General features: G+C 32.2%; 2 protein-coding genes across 2 annotated transcripts in view; one reads left to right on the top strand and one right to left on the bottom strand.

The window, feature by feature from the left end:
• Positions 1–18,139, top strand: part of eag (potassium voltage-gated channel protein ether a go-go) — a 55,781-nt gene that overhangs the window by 31,835 nt on the left and 5,807 nt on the right. Inside the window, exons 3-10 of the mRNA XM_018547370.1 lie at positions 3,840–3,972; positions 9,056–9,324; positions 10,064–10,363; positions 10,589–10,842; positions 11,447–11,712; positions 11,908–12,193; positions 12,319–12,682; positions 17,151–17,266. Of these exons, the coding sequence (XP_018402872.1) occupies positions 3,840–3,972; positions 9,056–9,324; positions 10,064–10,363; positions 10,589–10,842; positions 11,447–11,712; positions 11,908–12,193; positions 12,319–12,682; positions 17,151–17,266 (1,988 nt within the window). The remainder of the gene's footprint in view (positions 1–3,839; positions 3,973–9,055; positions 9,325–10,063; positions 10,364–10,588; positions 10,843–11,446; positions 11,713–11,907; positions 12,194–12,318; positions 12,683–17,150; positions 17,267–18,139) is intronic.
• LOC108779854 (TLD domain-containing protein 1) lies at positions 12,819–15,617 on the bottom strand. The gene is made up of 2 exons (XM_018547371.1): positions 15,350–15,617; positions 12,819–14,987 (listed from the first exon to the last, which is right to left on the bottom strand). Exon 2 carries the CDS (start codon positions 14,985–14,987, stop codon positions 13,653–13,655), a length of 1,335 nt encoding a protein of 444 aa, XP_018402873.1. The 5' UTR covers positions 15,350–15,617; the 3' UTR covers positions 12,819–13,652.

Here is an 18,139-nt window from a genome sequence, read left to right as displayed (position 1 = left end):
TTATCGCTGTGTCGTGATCCATTTTTAATAAATTTTTAATAAATTTTTAATCTTTTAGAGTTATTATTCTGTATATAATAATTCACAATATATTAAAAATTACTTTACTTATATTTGTTTTAATATGCATTTTGAGAAAGCTTTATTTAAAAAGCTGATTAATAACAAGTACTCGTATATTACTTTTCCTCAGTGATACACTTGTTATTTAATTTATCTACATATACATACATATATGGAGACGAATTATTACTAACATATTTTGTGCTTGATATGTGTGCTTTATGCATGTTTACGCTTTTTTTCTTGAATTATGCAATTGGAATCAACAGGCATTGATATCGTTACGTTTGTGTCGAATCTTCTAGAGCTTTGGTAAAGATCCAATAAATATTACATATACAACATTGTCATATATTCCGGAATATCCTCGATATTTATCTGGTAATACAGTATGAGCAATGGTTTGCTTATCTTTTGTCATTTTTCATCCTCTAAAGAACGAGAGTACTATAAGGAGGGAGTGGATAACGCGATTTAGCAACTAGCGAGTTCATTCATTGACATCAATTTATTACAGTCATGCTTCAGGATAAGAAATCAGAAGATTATGTGCAAAGCAAAAAGTCAGCTTCGATATAGAATTTTCAGTTAAAGATTAATTAATTGCTATTTTAACTAACTGATCATTCATTCAACAATCTACACTCAGAATTTCATAATTTGTTATTTATTTTAAGATACATTATTGGACATTTATTATTATTGCTGCAAAGAATCTTAAAATTTTTATAAAACAAAATAATAATTGGTATACGTATTAATGAGTTAAACTAAATTATATAATAGCAACTAGAATTTTGTTATAAACATCGAGTACACGATGAAGAGAGAAAGTAAACATTATTTAATTATAATTTTTCCTTATTTATTAATTTGATTGTCTCTTTTATATTATTGTATTATACATTATATTATATTATATTATATTTTATATAATACATTCACATTTGATTGCATGATCATTATATTTATTGCAGTTTTAAAAGATTTATTTAAATATATATATAACAGATTTTTTTTTAAACATATAGTTATATATATATTGTAAAATAATCATATCCGGAGGTTAAATATCAGGACGTAGAAAAATAAAATCTTGTTAAATAGAACTCGTAAACTAATGGCCGAGAAACACCCAAAAATAGCTTTTCACACTTACATTGGACATCTTGAATTATTTGATTCGAATGTGACTCGGTTAACTGCGCTCCAGAGTCTCGACCAAAGTGACAACGTAGTAGCACAAGCTGTAACCACCTCGTTTCTGTAAGACTCCTACTGTTCCAATCCTATTGTTTGAGAAGATACATGGATTTGGGGTTTGCAAACTCCATTACTGGAAACCGGATTGAGGATGCTTTCGTGGAAGGTTTACAGGATGAAGAACGAAAATGATGGCGAAGAGTACATTCCGCGCATTTTTGGTCTCGGTCAAGTATCATGCAGCGAATATATATTATATTATCATTTTACATGAAAAATGAAACATGCGCTTGAATGCAAAAATAATTGGACGAATTTTAAAACTTTTGTAGTTATTCAATTAATTTTTTTTTTAAAGTAATAATTTTACTTGGCAAATTGAATAAAAATCCATTGTTCGTGACCCTTTTGCTCAATTATCTCAATTCTGTTTATGTAGTTACGCAATATTATTAACAAAAATTTAGTTTTTAATCTTATTATCTTCAGTTGTCTTCAAGATATAATTAGATTGATATACAACGATACGATTGTAGAATTTATTTCTTTTTTTGGAAAATCTCCAAATGATGTTCTTTAAAATCATGCCTCTATGCTCATATCGATCAACAATATTACGACCGTGCCTTTCTCTTTTTATTCGTTCTTTAGAAGTATATCTTTTTTATTATAGATATGGAAATCACGAAAAAGTACAGCTAACACAATAGACTGTTACGGCCTACAAGAAATATGTGCTATTTCGTGTCATTTTATCGCACATCTGCATGCTATACGAAACGGTAGATACGAGCAAAACAGAGATGGAAAGTAACGCTGGAGCAAAATATATTTCAATAGCGTTTAAAAGAAATCCCTTTAATGTCAGTTTATTGATAAAGTTGAAGGCGCGGAAATGAAGTGCAAAAGTTTCATATTTTTTTCCATTAAAAGTTTTTGCCGTTTTATGTATTAAGCGGATATTGTTTCTTTGAATATCATTCCTTTTACACAGCTTCACGAAATTGTGTTTAATTAAAAAATCGTGTTAGATTAAAGAATTGCGCCCATTAAAAACACGACGAGTACGGATTTGATTGGGATCAAGTTATTTCATTCCTGTTGCATCTGCAAACCACAAGATTTAAAGGTCAGCACTACGGGATTAATAAATCTGTTTCGAGGTCGAAAAATACGATATCACATACATATGTTCGATAGCCTGCACGAACGGCACAAACCGTTTCTCGCTTTCGTCGACATTTGATAACATATCGGATCAACCTTTATCGACAATATTGATCCACGAGATCGCTATTTAAAAAAACGCTTTATTCACAATGGCTTTTGTTTACAGCATTTAATGTGCAATCGTTAGTACCGTATTATACATTACATAATTTTCATATACGTACACAAATTTGAATGCAATAACATTGTTAATTGGGAAAATAATTATTTATGTGAAAATGATTTATCCGTCAAACTCTCGAGTTACAGTCGTATCTCATAATTGCACTTTTTAACTGCCAATTTTTTTTTAAACAGCGTTAAACTATCTCTGAACATGATAATGTAAACAAAATTCGAATAACAGATACTCTATTTTTTCGAAAACTTAGAAATTTTGTATCATTGAATATAACAAATAATTTAAAAAAATGGCAAATACGAGTCACACGTAATTGTTAGGATACAGACATAATTTATAAAATAATTTTATTTTTGAACTTTAACAACTACATATGACTGATTTGCTGTTCTTTTAATTATTTGTCATTATTGCAAGTCTGAGTTAGTTAGTATTGAACTATAACTCACGGTCTTTATACAAAATAAGTACGGAATGTTTATTAATAATATTATATAATAGGTAAATTGTGTTATAATGAATTTTTTATCTATAATTATGTTATCATTTGCCCTATGTACATATCTTATATTTATATTTATAACGTATGTTATACACGCATATATACTCGTATATATGATAAATGTTTATACCAATTAGTAGATAGTTAATGAACACGACCCAATTATTGGATAAAATAACAAAAATTTAAATGTTAAGCTTTTAATGATATGTATGACTTTATTCTAGCGAAAATAAAGTGTAAAATAAAACAAAAAGGAACATAAGTCGAATATAAAAGGAAAGTAATAGAAGCGTAAGCAAACGTTCTAAGGAATGTAGATTGGAACAATAGAACATAAACGAAGCGTTAAAATGCTTCGTAAACGCTTTACGCTTCTTTTACGTTCCATTATTCCAATTTACGCTCTTTAGAACGTTTGCTTACGTTTACTTCTGTCACCCTCCTTTATGTTCGACTTGCACCTTTTGTCTTGCGCTTTGTTTTTGCTAGGATAAATAGAATCATTGTTTATAGAAATTTAATAAGATGAATTATTTAAAGTTGTACATATCATTAAAAGCTTAATATTCAAAATTCTTATTATTTCGTCTAATAATTAGATCATATGACATGTCCACTATCTAGTTCTAGTACATTTACCTTACTGTATACAACCTTCTGTAAATAAAAAAAAATAAACTTTGATGAATATTTCATACTTTCTCTTTATGTTTCCAGGTTATGCAAAAGTCATGTCGTTGTGGATTCATGTATGGGGAACTAACAGACAAGGAAACGATTGCCAGAATCGAAGAATGCCTCGAGGGTCAGATTCACGATCAATTTGAGATCTTGCTGTACAAGAAGACCAGTGAGTTATTACTTTTATCAATCTCCGCATGAAAGCTTAAATGTGATGTTCGTGCCTTTTTACGATTATCGATGGTTTTCAATGTAGCGTCCTTGGTTTAGTACAATATTTAATATACAGAAAGGAAGAATGATCGGAATGAACGTTCGGAAGATACAAATCTAAAGTTTTAGACCTTTTTGCTCTAACGTATAAATTTATGTTTATTCGTTTGTTTATTTCGCGTGTTTATCGACGATAAAGCCAGTGAGCATGTTTGAGATAAAAAAAAAGGAAATGATTTTTATGAACAATCTTATTATATAACATAGGCCAATTTAAAAGAATAAAATTATTTGCTTTCTGCTTATCTAAAACTGGACAAATCGTCATAGTATTATGCAAGAGGATGCAATTTTCAATTTTGACGAAATTTACATGATGTAATGAAAACCTGTCAGTGGCGAGTACGTTTTTCTCTATGCGTTTATCACGCAGGGTAATTGGATAGCTGTACAAAAAGGTAGTTGGAAAGAGAAAAAACTACTCGCGGAATCTCGACCAGGGAGTTATTGCGCGAAATTTGCATGCGCGTGTTTATCGGGCCAGCATCTAGTTTCCTATTGCGCCACCATGCACTTCATGCATTGTGCACGGTGCGGAAACGTTAGAGGTACCCGGCAATCAACCGAGTCTGTGTATTTAATGGAAAACAAAACGCCTCCGCTTAACGTAAGGGAACCGACGTTTTGCCAGCGTAACAGCGCCGTTGCGTTAATTGGGATATGTACGTTGCTGGAAACGTGCAATTTATAGCTTTTTCGTGTAACAATAAACATGTGAAAAAATAGTTGCGTTATTTTTTTTTTTTCAAGAATACAAAATACAAATCTCTCTCTTAATTTCTTTTAACTTATAAGCAAACACGCACGCGGAAATTGAATTAATAATTGCTATTCATTTGACATTTGTCTCACTGCTAGTAAAGTGAGATGGAATATAATATTTATTGAATTTAAATTAGGAAAATTTAGGTGTTGTTTGTCATTTTTTTTCCTTATTATTATATGTATACTTTGCACTTCAAGGATTATAAGTATAATGAGAATATATTGCACAAAAAGCATTTTCTTAAATTTATACTTTACTTAATTAAGTGTACATTTTTATAAAGCACATTATAGAAGCATATATGATACAACGTTTGCAACAACAATGGCTGATAGCGAAACTGTCGATTCTCATTTCGCTAAAACGCCTCGAGGCACGAAATGTATCAATGTGCATGTACAATATTTGGTGGAATATCGAAACGTAACTATCTGCATACATCAACGATAAGTTTCGCGTTTCGCTGGTGGTTCTGCCATCATGTTGCATCACCTGACTCTAATATTCGCGTGTTATCTCGTTTCGGAAACTTTCGACGAATATTCGATTATTTTCTCTATAAAAGGAAACACCCTCTATTAATGCACGTACTAAGCATAATAACACAAGATCGTTCTGTTTAAAGGTAGCCCAAGAGGTATGTCTAGCACAGATTCACAAAAGCGTGCTCGCAAATGCCAGTAAGTCACCCACGAATTTAAAATCTATGCAAAGGATATACCATATATACGACAGATATACTTATCACATCAATAATAAACTAAAATTATAGCATTAAAATTTTAATTAAACTTTCTTTTTAAAATATCCACTTTTTTTAATGGAAAACAGCTACATTCCCTTTGTAATCGGAGATAGAACAGAAAGAATATTACCTTGCAATAGCATAATTTACCGATAGTTCAAAAATAGATTACGAACATTATTTTTGTGCTGCTCGTTCGGCGAATCTAAGTACCTTTTTGTCGGAAAACCACGGTCGACAGTTCTTATCGTCGGAAGAGAGACGTGCGGAGATAAATGCAATGACGCTCATTTTTAGCTCTCCGAGAAAGGGGAGGAAGAAAGTCACTCCTCGAGGATTATCAATAATTTACGAGGTTGATTAATTCATATAGGAATAAGTGCTAAAGATTGTAAAAGACAAATTAATTATGTACCATATTACAGGAAACGAAGATTCTTTCTTACAGAAAATTTATTTTTACTTGCATTTTACACAGTCTCTTTCTATAATAGCATAGCGATGTATATATAGTTACAAAGAGTTACATATAATACATTACCGCTCGTAAGTATGTAAGAATGTTTGTGATTTTCTCGCATCTTTCGAAATAAATATTAAATATTTCAATGAAAAAAAAAAATCATAGAGAATTTTTTTTTAAATAGATATATTTTAAAAAGGAAAACTAGAACTTTAAATCTGTGTTTTAGTTTTATTTCTGCGATGTTTTATTCCTAAATGTTTTTTTATTAAAAATTATAAAAAAACAAATTTTTACACAAAAAATTCAATATTGTGAAAAATCGTCATAAATTTTTTCGTTGTAAAAGCATTTTATAGCTCTCTTTAAGATATTTATTTGTTAAATTTTATCCAATGACATTTCATCAAGCTACAGCACTTTGAAAAAACACAAAAAATTTATCAATTTTTAATTTTAATAAAGTAATTTAATAACAAAATATAGATATAAGGATAAAACTAAAACACAGATTTAAAGCTCTGTATTTTCTGTTTAAAATATTTTTTAAAGTTTTTCCACGATTTTTTTCATTGATACTTAACTTTTTGTGAGGTGCGTCACAAGCATTTCCGAACCTATAAAAGATAGCGTGTATGTATATTGTCAGAAAAACCTCGATTTCGACTTATATAATTTTTATCAATATTTTAAAATCGATATTGCAATGTTTTATACAGCATACAATATAAATCAATTTACTTGTACATTTCTTATTGATTAATGTTTATATCTGCAAATTGATGAAAATTTTAAGTTTAAAGGTCAAATTTGATCTATTATCGCGATTTATTATTGATGCAACATCAAATCAACAACATTTTATATTTATAACTTTTTGTCATGTAAATCGAAAATGTATTGATCGTGGAAACTCAATCCAATCCAATTATTACACGTATTATTCTTATTGTTAGTACTTATTAATAAAATTAACTAAGAGAAACGCCAAGTACAGTCTCTAAATTGGAGAATAATATTTTTACACTTTTAAATAAATTTATTTCAAATATATGACTATGAGCCAATTACTTTCAGCTTGCAATCAACTGAAATAACACTAATTTCACAAATTAAATAACACTAATTTCACAAATTAAATTGATTATCGATTCGATGCTACTCTCTAGTATCTTAAAGCTTTTAACACTTTAAACTTTTTTACAAATCGAAACATTTCGGTCGATTCTACCGATTATCTCTTTCTCACATTAACAAATTTTATTTTATTATATCCTGATATTCCACATAAACTCTATAATACCGTTTTCATTTGTTTTCAGTAATGCATAACACGCTCTGTAACAGCGTAACGCATGTTGCCACATAATTACGCCATTTATATTCAAACGTATGATTACCATTCGCATAAGGTTTAATATTGACTAATCAAGATAATTTTGATAGTGTGCGATAAATATACGTATATTATCTCATATATTATATTAGAATTCATAACTTTGAACAGAATATTTTAAATAAGTATTTAATATATTTGTATTAAATAATATAACAATTGCTGAATTTATCATTGAAAACTATACTTCAATGATGAGTTTTCTTTGCCATAATTATCTCGATTAATTATCAAATCTCTTCCTTTTCATTTCGAATTAGTTAAAACCGTAGTTATGCTTTCTCATAGAGATGACTTACACTTTTTATTATTCCTCGGAACATGTTGTCGGTATTTCCGTTGTCGATGTACGTCGTTATCGATATATATAGCTTCCCATATGCCGCTGTCGCTCGACAGGCTTACAAGGTTGCTTAATTAAGCCAGTTGTCGGTAAATATCCACATAGGAGTAGATACAAAATATTATCGAACATTTATATATTACTTGTATTCCCTCGGAGATCCAAAATTTCACCTATGTTTGAATTCCTGTATTTTTTCGTTAATCCGTGATAAAAGAACAACAATAAATTCTAATAAAGTATTGTTAAAATGGAACATTTTTTTAGATTGCGTAAAAATTTGATCAAAAAATAACATAAAGATATTTAAAATGTCAAAAAATATATTTTTATATTCACTGCATTTTTAATATTGCAAACGTATTTTATTACATGTCAAAACGATATATATTTTTGTTAAATTGTTAATATATACTTTTCTCTTTATTACTCAACACATACATTATTTTTTCTTCTTCTTTTTACTTTATTTTAATTGAATTGTATTCATTACTATCATTTATTCGCATGCTCGCATGCTTTACATTACTAAATATCATAAGCAAGTCCCTAATTAGATTCCATTGGCCTGAACTTGCATCCAGGTTCGATCCTGCATGTCGAATATCTGACATTATGGACAAGTGTGACTAGTATTACAATAATTTAATGCATACGATTTATTACTTGGATTGATGTAATATAATTACATTATAAGGACTAAGTATTAACTTAGAAATTTAATATTAGAAAATATATTAAACCTAATTAATTTAACTGAAGTCACGCAACAGCATATGGACGAATGTTTTAATCTTTTATATCTTATTTGTAATATTTGAAGATTTTTTCGCATCGGAGAACATTTTTCGTGTTTTCTCGCAATAAAATATCCAATTTTAGCACTTCATTAAAATATCTTATTTCGACATTTCTCTTGTTATATTAATCGTGGGTTGATTGTATTATCAATTTTTGTTTTTAAAAACTTGTCTAATTTATGAAAAATAGTACGATTAGTTCTTATATTTTATTTTTTCTTCTTTTGCACTTTTATTACTGTATATAGCAGACTACTTTATTGGAATATATCTTTTGACACATGTAGCGTAGATTCTTCTAGATTCCGGCAGCTAAAATGACGACCAGCTGACTCGCTGATTCAATATAGTCTCTGCTAGAAAAATAAAATTTGTAATTTTCTTGCAACTAATAGTGCTTGAAAGAATAAATTAAATATTAGATTATCTTTTTTAATCAACGTTAGCCTTTTTTTACGCTCCATAGAGACACCGTTATGGCTGCTGTTGCAAATAGCGCCCATCAAAAACGAACGAGACCTTGTGGTCTTGTTCTTGCTGACTTTTCGAGACATTACCGCCTTGAAACAACCCATCGAAACGGACGACAGCAAAGGCGGTCTCTCCAAGTTCGCCAAGCTCGCAAGATCAGTCACCAGATCAAGATCGGTTCTAGTTTCTCAGTTCAGTTCCCATCTGCCGGCTTTGAAAGATACAGCTATACCGACTACGACCAAACAATCGCATCTAGGTCATGTAAGTCGTTAAGATGCTTTATACTTATCAAAATTAAAAATCTTTGTCTTTTTATGTTCATGTACCACTTTTATTATATATTTTTTTATTAATATTCAGGTAATTTTTCTATAATATTTAATAAAATATTTTCTTTAAAATATTTTTAAAGTATGTATCTCGATATCCCCTTTCTTACCATGGCTGAAAATATGTATAGTAGATATTATCATTTTAAGTTACATAAATCATTTCAAAACAGTATAATAAATAATGGTAGTATAGCTGTAGTAGTCAATCTATACAAATTTCTATTTATAAATCGATGAAATAAAAACGTATTTTCAATACGTCGACTTCGTCAGAAAATGCAAAGTTAAGAACACATCTGCATGAATTTTTCTTTAAAATCAACCTAGAAAGCTTATGCATTTGAAAGCTCTGGAGTGTGAAAAGCTAATGGAGTCAGACTCGATGTAAGAAAGAGATATCAAATAAAAGAGATATATGATGGATAAGAAATCGATATTTAAACGATAAAAATAATTTGTTCTCTTTGATTTATTTTAACTTATATATCTCTCAGTATAAATAAAATTTATGAAGAAACATAAATACATCTTTAAGTCAACGAATTATATAAATATGTGTATATAAATTTAATATATATGTAAACAAATTATTTTTGATAATTACTTTTTACACAAAAAGAATTCGCTTCTAGATGTGTATGTATTCCGATATTATGATCTTCTTTTAGATGATGTCCCTAAGCGGCGATGTTATGCCACAATACAGACAAGAAGCACCAAAAACCCCGCCACACATTTTATTACATTATTGTGCATTTAAGGCAATTTGGGACTGGATCATTTTGTGTTTGACTTTTTACACAGCCATCATGGTGCCGTATAACGTCGCGTTTAAAAATAAGACTAGCGAAGATGTCTCCCTATTAGTTGTAGACAGTATCGTCGATGTGATATTCTTCATCGACATTGTGCTAAATTTTCATACAACATTTGTTGGCGCTGGTGGAGAAGTGGTATCTGATCCGAAGGTAACTTAAGTTTAAACAAAATTTTTTGTAAGCAATTTAATCACCTTTAAGCAAAAATAAATACTTATATTTTATATTCGTGTATTTAAAATTGTTACAAATCCTATAAATAACTTGTAGTTTTGTGAAATAATTTGCTTATACTAGTAATTTGCTTTCATACTAATAATAAGAATAAGTGCGTAATAGCTATTTTTTCATAATGCAACAATTTGGTACTTTTAGGTAATCAGGATGAATTATCTAAAATCTTGGTTCATCATAGATCTACTAAGCTGTCTACCGTACGATGTATTTAACGCCTTCGACCATGATGAGGATGGAATAGGTAGCCTGTTTTCGGCTCTGAAAGTGGTACGGCTGCTGCGACTCGGTAGAGTTGTACGCAAGTTAGATCGTTATCTGGAGTACGGTGCCGCGATGCTCATTCTTCTACTCTGTTTCTACATGTTGGTTGCTCACTGGCTGGCCTGTATCTGGTACGTCATATTAAGGTGATTTTACCCTGTGTACACACATATTCAAGGTACACACAAGGTGTGTACACACACCTCTCTGACTGAAATATACATATACGTCGGATAATACAATCATTATTGCAATACAACATTACATATTCATACAGAAACGAGGATCACGTGATATTTACTATGTCCGACATGCTCCCACTGTACTACATATATTATATATCTGCTGTTTCGTTATATCTTCAAAATTGAATGTTGACTATATTGTATCGAAGAAAAGAAATTTGATCGGATATGAAACGCCAGTTGCTCTTTATACTTTTATTTACTCTTTTATTAAAAATAATTTTTTATATAAGAGAGAGAGGACGAATGTACAGAAACAATACAAAGTATCGCAACGATATATCCAGTAAATTAATAAAATTTAAGTTAAAATTTATCCAGAATGTAGAAGCATTTAAATGTATAAACAAGAACGTTGAATTTAACTCCGCGCGATCATAAAAGAAATAGCATGGTATTTTGCATCCAAATGTGATCTTTTATCTTTTGATATCGCATCAGTCTCTTATCCGATGAATCTGATATAGTAAGAAATTTTCTCGCATTAAAGGTATTCGATAGGGAGATCGGATGCTGACAATGGGGTACAATACTCGTGGTTGTGGAAATTGGCTAACGTTACCCAGTCACCGTATAGCTATTTGTGGACCAATGCCAGCACCGCACCCGAACTAGTAGCTGGCCCGTCACGCCGTACGATGTATGTTACTGCTCTTTACTTCACAATGACCTGTATGACCTCTGTGGGCTTTGGAAACGTTGCAGCCGAAACCGACAATGAGAAGATTTTCACCATCTGTATGATGATCATAGCTGGTACGGATACCACTATAATCCTGAATCTAATTAAATATCCGTAAATCCAACTGATACATACAAAAGGAGTATCTACTATCTCGACCATCCGCGTTCGACAAAGTTAGATGAAAAAAAAAATACTCGCGAATATTTTGTGTAAAATAAATTTAAAGAATTTTTTTCTCTTTCCCTTTCTCTCCTTTCCTCAACCAGCCTTATTGTATGCTACGATCTTCGGTCATGTCACTACAATCATCCAACAAATGACGTCCGCTACCGCCAAGTATCACGATATGTTGAACAACGTGAGAGAATTTATGAAGTTACATGAAGTACCGAAAGCTCTTAGTGAGCGCGTCATGGATTACGTCGTCAGCACGTGGGCGATGACCAAAGGTTTGGATACGGACAAAGTTCTCAACTACTGCCCTAAAGACATGAAAGCAGACATTTGCGTGCATCTTAATCGGAAAGTCTTTAACGAACATCCCGCCTTCAGGTAAATCATACATCAAGACTTCATACTTTTAAATTTAATTTAAGAATTAATTGATAAATTATAAATATAATTAGATCCTTGTAAACTATAATAATTTGAATTTGCTATGTTTGTTTCCTATTTAGATTAGCGTCCGACGGTTGTCTGCGTGCCTTGGCGATGCATTTCACGATGTCACACAGCGCACCCGGCGATCTGCTCTATCATACAGGAGAATCTATCGATTCTCTGTGCTTCATCGTGACCGGCAGCCTCGAAGTCATACAGGATGACGAAGTAGTGGCAATATTGGGGAAAGGTGACGTTTTCGGCGACAGCTTTTGGACGAATCCAACGATCGGCCAGAGTGCAGCGAACGTTAGGGCGCTTACTTATTGCGATTTGCATACAATCAAGCGAGATCGGCTTCTGGAAGTGTTGGATTTTTATCAAGCTTTCGCAAACTCCTTTGCCAGAAACCTGATTCTAACTTACAACTTGAGTCATCGGGTGAGTCTCTCAATTATTGATTTTATTCGGAAATGTGTTCATTATAAATTGCTGAAAAGGGTCAAATCAAACATGACAAAATATAGGATTTTGATTGTTTATTAAACTTTTAATCTTACACTATGTAGTGCGATGATTTGCTTTGACTTTATAATGATAAATGATCAGAGTGTTTGCATATTTCTTTGCATGACGATTATACAGTCTTAGTTAACAAAAGCAATTTGTATGGCACACGGTTGTTCGTTTATAAATAATCAACATATGCAAAGAATGATAAATTAACAATTATAATAAACGACTCGTCAGGCACTAGACAATAGGCATCCAGGTCACGCAACAATTAACATTCTTTAATATCGTACCACTGGTTTCATAGATACACGTACACATGATGTAACAAAATTACACGACAAGTATGACTGAATGATAGAAAAAAATAATTGAAAGATATCAGGCCGTTATAAAAGGGAATCAAAGTCCTAATAATATATATAGATAAATAATTACAAATAAATAGTTGCACACAAGAAAAGTGTGGAATTCTCATTCATACAGATGAATGATTCACACAGCAAGCGTTTTTCATTCAAACTTCCACAACCATTTTCGTAATATAATTCGTTTCTGTAATGAGTTTTAATTGTTTCTCGCGCCGCTATCACGTGAATTCGTTTCAACTTTAAAGATATGCACTCGTGTAAAATAGGAGGACTCTTTCATATTGTAAACGTTACTATAGTTATATATAATTATGAGTTTTTTAATACGTTTCTCGTACCCGCATATATCCCATTACAACTATAAGAATCGATAACAATAATCATATAGATTTTATTCTGTGTAAAATCAATTGATCAATCTTAAATATCTGCAAATATCTTTACAACTAACATTCTTTCTCTCTTCCTTTCTTTTTCTTTTTCTTTTTCTCCTCAAAATTTCTTAAAAATCTCTGTATTTATCACAATTACTCTGGTTTTTCTCGAATTCCCTCACTGTGTAACTTACGACCGGATAATTCTAGCATGACCTTTGATGTCGGATCTTGATCCAACACAGATTTCATTTCGCGTATATCCTCTTCCACGTCTGGCACTGGACCGACTCCCCATACCTCGCAATGTTTGATTTTGAAGTTTTCCTTACCGCTAAGCTGTACATAATTTTGAAAAGTTGTGCACGACAAACTTGATTTGCCGGTGCCGTATTCGCAATCCAACCAGAGGCCGGGATAATTAAGCTGTCCCCCCATAAGCAGGCCATTAGGCATTGTTTGCTGATGGAGATTGAGATACTGATAGTGATTGTTGTAATTTGTCGATGAAAATGTCAGTATTTCCGGCTCAAGCTTGAATAGGAATGACGTTTGATTTCCTATAAAATTCGGTCCTAGTTTCCAGTTGTCCGAGGCGAAACCGCCAAATACATGGTCATCCATATCCTGAAGTATGATAATCGTAGCACCTTGCATCACGATTCTTCCTAACATGGTTGAAAACGATTCACCATGCACTTGACTCGAAAACAAAAATCGCCATTCATTACGTAACTCGTGTGGCAGACTCAAATTTAGGAACAGAACATCTCCCAAACCTAATATACTTGGAAAGTGTGGTATATTTTCCAAACCTTTGCACGACGGTAAAAGATTTAGATCGTTTATTCGCGCTCCTGTATTCTTATCGTTACCCTTCTTCTGAGAGATTAAATAGAGGTATTGGAAAACGTGCGATTGAATATTCTTGAATGTGGCAGCTGTTATAAACCAACTTTCCACTTGATCGACAGTCAATACATCCCCAAACTTGATCAGGTCCTTGCAGAGACTGAGAGAACGCATTCCTATGCGCCTAGTGTTGACCGTGCAGCCGATGCTACTCCAAGTGAGGTAATGCACATTGACAGAATTCTTTTGTAGTCGTAAGTAAGAGTTAATCGTTGCTTGAAGATACTGAAGGAACGAAATGGTAGGTATTTCATATTTTCGCTCTTCCTCCGAGAAACCATTGAAAATCAAATTGGTGCGTTCCTCGGGATTACCGCGTACGGCAAAGACATAGAGTCGACCAAAGTTCTCTCCGTTGATGATCGAAACCTTCTTTCCCGGATCATGACAGAGAAATCGGACTACAAATTGTAATAAATCATCATCCAAATGTATCGACCAATGTTTGAATATGTCCTCACGTTTGATGGAACCTGAACTGCGGGACATAGACTTAAAGAGGTTCTCCACTAGTGTCAATTCCTCTGTGGAAAGAATATTTGTTGATGAAGTAGAACGGCTTGATCCATGACCCATCTGTAATAATTATACAATGTTAATTGTTTCGCTCATTTCAAAAATTTTATTAATCAACTTTCATTACTTTAGTAAATAAAATCATTTTCTAAATATATATTAGTTCTATATGACTTATATAGAGGTGAAATTTCTCGCACTGTCAAACTGCACAATTTAATACAATTACTGACACCATATTACATAAAGGAAAGAGATAAGTAAAAGTTTTCCTCTCTTCCTATCATATTTTAGGATTTGTACAAGACATACTATACATTTAATCATTATTGACTTTGAAATCATAAAAAAAAGCAACTATACAATCAAGTCATTGATAAAATGATTGATAAAGAATATCACTCATCAAGAATTTTACTCACCTTTCATACGGGCGAGCGACCTTTCCCGACTTTCCATATACCGCCTGGTCGTCCACCCGGTCGCCTTGTCTACGTCGAGAAAGCAAGGACACCACCCTGCACCTTTCTTGGACTGCAGATCCGCTGCATCCGCAGATGTCGGCTAGTGTCAGTGGTGTTGGCACTATCGACGTCGTCAGCGGCGCGACGTTGCGTCACGTTTCGTCACGTCACGTCACGTCGTCGTGCGGACGACGGCGATCGTGCGGCCGACTTGGATAAACACATTCACCAGATGACTTGAAGGTTATGTGCAACGCGCGACCGAGCGAGCGCGAGCAGCTCGCTCTCCTACGAGCCGCTACGAGTGCGCACCTCTTATCGACTTCCATCACGACGCATGCGCCACCGACGCACAACGCGCGATGCATCGTCTATGCGCATTTTTCCTGTTCGTCGTTCACGAGTAATCAAAATTGACTGTGAAACTTGTCGAAATTATAATCGAAATAATAACGCGAAAGGGTTGTGAAGCGGACTAAGGAGTGGCTTTTAATGGCAAATTGCGGTCTGAGGCAAAAATTCGTGAGATCTCGGAAACCCAAAGAGAAAAAAAATACTTCTTTCTATCGTGGGTTTTTTTTTTTTTTTTTTTTTTTTGGAGACGGAACCTCTGAATTTTTCCACGAATAAGTGCAAGTAGCGAAACAAAATTGTAATTGCATTTAAATTCAATAATAATAGCATTTGTATAACATTAGTTTGAGTGCCTGGAGTACAAAGAGCCGGGACAGCGAAAACCGCGAAAATCCAACTGATTTATCCATCAACTGTCAGCTTATTACGAACACTGGCTGTTTCACTTGCAAATGCATTTGTTTATGGGCTTAAGTATTTTTCTCACACAAACTTATACATAGCGAGAGGAACATGCGCAAAAATTCAAAGATTCTCGAGAGATGATTGCCTCGCGGAAATACTTATCGCACAGTATATGTATATTGTATATAGAAAAAGGAATTGAAAAGGATAATGAAGGTAGATCGAGGTAGGACAAATTGAGAAGGGCAGGGCGAGGAAGACACGAAACGCGATTGGATGCGGTCTCGCTCAAAGGGAATAGGCGCGTTGCACGAGTTATGCAATTTTCACGCGGTAGATGCGAGATGAGATGACCTGGGGACCTATAATGCACAGAGCGCATTCGAGATGACGCGCATCCATAATACGTCAAAGTCGAAACACAGCGCCGGCTGTTTCCATGCAATTCTCGCACTGGCGCGAAAACGTTTGACTGTTAAGTATTGTTTGAAAGATTAGCTCTTTTGCCTCCTTCTATTTCTAAAAAGAAAAGATTGCTGAAAATTATGTCGAGTGTTGTAAAACATGACCATATCATGCAATAATGAATGTAGCATTTTTCATCAAGTAGAAAATTTATTATAATTATTATAAAACATATTTAGATATACCTCAAGTTAATAATCATTAATTAACATTTTATATTAATATTATAATTTTCTACTCAATAATATTAATGTATGTAATACACGTTATTGAATGAGAAATAACATTGGTGTTACTGTTAATTGGATCTAACATATCTATATGTAAAATATATTAAAATATAAAATAATATGTGTATATATCAATTTTTTAATATATAATATATATACCGTTTTTAATAAAAATTACAATTATCAAATATTTTAAGCCTTTATGTATCTTTTTTATTTAACTATCTACTTAAGAAGGATATTTAGTTTAAGAAGAATATATTTATTATGCGTATCATATTAATGAGGCTGAATTATATGCGTAGCTCATCTTTCGAAAAGTTGCCGATGTCCGTCGAGAAAAGGAGTTGGCCGAAAGGAGAAAAAATGAACCGCAATTGGATCAAGCTCAGGATCATCTGGTTCGCAAGATCTTCTCGAGGTAGGAAATACTCTTGCTTAATTATCAAATACGATCAAATGTATTTGGTTTGACATTACTGCAATTGTTCATTTTTGGAAGTAAATATGTGAATTATAAGGAATCCATTTCGAGAAATCAAGAAATGAAAGAAATGAAGTAAAATAAAAAAAAAATTACGATTATCTTTAAATCAGTCCTTAATATAATATACATATATATTATTAAAATTAAAAATTTAATTTCACGGAATGGATTTCTGATGAGAAAATTACAATTGTTGCAAGCATTAGTTTGTAGTTGACGACTTCCGGTTGCCACCAATTAAATCGTTCGAAAGTATATGCTTCGACTGGTTTTGACAATCGTAAAAAAAGAACTTTATCGAAGCATGCGAGAGAGCGCAATTTACACTCAAATTTCTTTCATATGACGACTAGATATAAGTGAATGTGATTTCCCATGTGATATAGACCATAAATTTCTGCATATTAATTCATAATATTCTCACATATAGAACATGTGCACGCGTACAACGATACACGATTTTTTTTATAATGTAATGTAATAATTAAATTTTAAATTTTTTTCACGCGCTATTATTAAAGATAAAATAAGTACAATTTGATTTGAAATAATTCTATGTACTAATTAGTCTATATATAAATAATGTACGTATAAAAATAACTACGTAAGAAAAATGACATATTATTAAAATAACAATTAAAGAATTCAAGATATAACAATTAAAGAATACAAGAAAATTGTAAAATCACGTTTATCAAAACTTACTTAAAAGTACTCAAGTTTATTATTACATAATGGTATAACAGATGGTTTTAAAAGTTTTACATCTTTATGCGCGTGCACATGCAGTATTTTGCGTGACACGTG

Source organism: Cyphomyrmex costatus, unplaced genomic scaffold, assembly GCF_001594065.2.
Source record: "Cyphomyrmex costatus isolate MS0001 unplaced genomic scaffold, Ccosl1.0 scaffold639, whole genome shotgun sequence".
Classification (NCBI taxonomy): Eukaryota; Metazoa; Arthropoda; class Insecta; order Hymenoptera; family Formicidae; genus Cyphomyrmex; species Cyphomyrmex costatus.
Note: the sequence above shows the minus strand (reverse complement) of the source record. Positions and strands in the feature narration are given on the sequence as shown.